The sequence below is a fragment of the Ammodytes marinus genome, assembly GCF_949987685.1.
Source record: "Ammodytes marinus genome assembly, chromosome: 3".
NCBI lineage: Eukaryota > Metazoa > Chordata > Actinopteri > Uranoscopiformes > Ammodytidae > Ammodytes > Ammodytes marinus.
The window spans coordinates 36,707,263-36,709,762 of record NC_137232.1 but is presented as its reverse complement, the minus strand read 5'-3'; the positions used below and the strand labels follow the sequence as shown (position 1 = coordinate 36,709,762).

Sequence of the window (2,500 nt, the reverse complement as noted above, 5' to 3'; positions counted from 1 at the left end):
TTATTTTTGTTGAAAATGGTCTCAAAACGGCAACATTATCGCTTATCGCAATAATTTCTGGCGCAATTAATCGCACAGAAACATTTGTTATCGTGACAGGCCTACACACACACACAGACACACTAACTCTCTTTGTGTGTTTTCAGGAACTGGCCGAGTCAAGCTCCAGCTCCTGTCCCCGTCCCCAGTAGGATCTTAGAGGAGAGCGAGACATCGGTACACACACACACACACACACACACGCACACTTAACACACACACACTTTAAACACACACACAGACACTTTAAACACACACACACACACACTTTAAACACACACACACACACACACTTTAAACACACACACAGACACTTTAAACACACACACAATATATATACACACTTCACACACACACAGACACACACACACATAGTCACACCCAGTCTACCAAAGCCATACAGCAAGTATTATGTATTACCTAAATGTATCAAGTGTTTAAAGTCTGTTTTTTTTAATTTTTTTATTAAGATATATTTTTTTTGTCATTTTTATGCTTTATTGATAGTGTAGAGACAGAGTTGAAATGGGGCAGAGAGGGGAGTGACATGCAGAGAACGACCGCGGGCTGGAATCGAACCCGGGTCCGCTGCTGGCCGAGGCCCATGGGGGGAGGACGCCTTACCAACTGAGCTAAGGGCGCCCCCCGTTTTAAAGTCTGATTTAAGACCATCATGTGTTTGTTTTCCAGGTGACTTCTGAGTCGATCAACACCGACGTCACATCAACAGAACCTGGTCAGCAGGTAGTTTGGTCTGAATCCTTTACACACACACACACACACACACACACTTTATGCACACACACATATACACATAAACACACACATATACACACACACACACACACACACACACACACACACACACACAGACTTTATGCACACACACACACACACACAGACACAGACACACACACGCACACACACACAGACACACACACAGACACACACACACACACACACACACACACACAGACTTTATGCACACACACATATACACATAAACACACACATATACACACACACACACACTTTATGCACACACACACACACACACACACACACACACACACACACACTTTATGCAGGCACTAAACATACTTTATATACACACACACTTTAAACACACACAAACACACACACACATCACAATTGTCTGCACGTTCAGAGGCTGTCGATATCCGGTTAGAAAGACTACTTCACAGCAGACCCGGGTTAGAATCCAGCCCGGGTCGTTCTCTGCATGCCATTCGTCTGTCTGTCTGTCTGTCTGTCTGTCTGTCTGTCTGTCTGTCCGTCTATCCGTCTGTCCTCTTCACAGCAGACCCGGGTTAGAATCCAGCCCGGGTCGTTCTCTGCATGTCATTCCCCTCTCTGACACATTTCATCTCTGTCTCTCTACAAACACTGTCTAATAAAAGAAAAAAATGCCCAAAAAAATTATCTTAAAAAAACAAGTGAGTACAGTCTGATTGAAGACGATCGTGTGTTTGTTTTCCAGGTGACTTCTGAGTCCAGTAACACTGACGTCACCTCCACAGAGCCGGGTCACAACCAAAACACAGCAGGTGGGTCTCAGTCTGTCTGTGTGGATCTGGGTTTGTTGCTCACTGAAAGATACATACAAGGTTTCCCCCGAGAACGTTTCCAGAAAGTTTTGCAACCCTAGTTACAGTTAACACAATAACAAAGGTGAAGTAAGCGGTTTATTTATGTTAATATAAGTGTTAAATCGCTCTTTATTCATACAGTGATCACTTACATAATGTTTATTTATGTTAATATAAGTGTTAAATCGCTCTTTATTCATACAGTGATCACTTACATAATGTTTATTTATGTTAATATAAGTGTTAAATCGCTCTTTATTCATACAGTGATCACTTACATAATGTTTATTTATGTTAATATAAGTGTTAAATCGCTCTTTATTCATACAGTAATCACTTACATAATGTTTATTTATGTTAATATAAGTGTTAAATCGCTCTTTATTCATACAGTAATCACTTACATAATGTTTATTTATGTTAATATAAGTGTTAAATCGCTCTTTATTCATACAGTGATCACTTACACGATGTGCGCGTTTCATAAAGCCGATCTCTAAGTCAGCTGCTCTGCATGTAATCGGCAAATAAACTTATTGGAGGATCCCAACATTTTTATCCAATCACAAGAGAGAACGCTACAAACCGACACTCGTCTCACTCATATATAGTATATACACTCCATGGTCTCACTGCCGGTGCACGCCAGAGCAACAGATGGGTGAATGTTTATGCGCCTACAATGGCGGAGCAGGTAAAAATCCTTCCCTATGTCTGTTTTGATGGTTTTTATCATGTTTTATCACACTTATGGATCTGAGGTGATGCTAGATAAAGCTTTATATACTGTATATTGGTATTATTTATTTATTTTAGAGTCTTAAAAAGGTCTTAAAGGTCATTTCATTTGA

At 40.4% G+C, this 2,500-nt stretch overlaps 1 protein-coding gene across 1 annotated transcript in view; it reads left to right on the top strand.

The window, feature by feature from the left end:
- The window catches only part of LOC307248521 (uncharacterized protein), a gene marked incomplete at its 5' end in the record, with an annotated part of 14,939 nt that overhangs the window by 3,874 nt on the left and 8,565 nt on the right, over positions 1–2,500 (top strand). Inside the window, 3 exons of the mRNA XM_080024916.1 lie at positions 147–216; positions 730–783; positions 1,541–1,607. Coding sequence (XP_079881042.1) covers positions 147–216; positions 730–783; positions 1,541–1,607 — 191 coding nt within the window. The remainder of the gene's footprint in view (positions 1–146; positions 217–729; positions 784–1,540; positions 1,608–2,500) is intronic.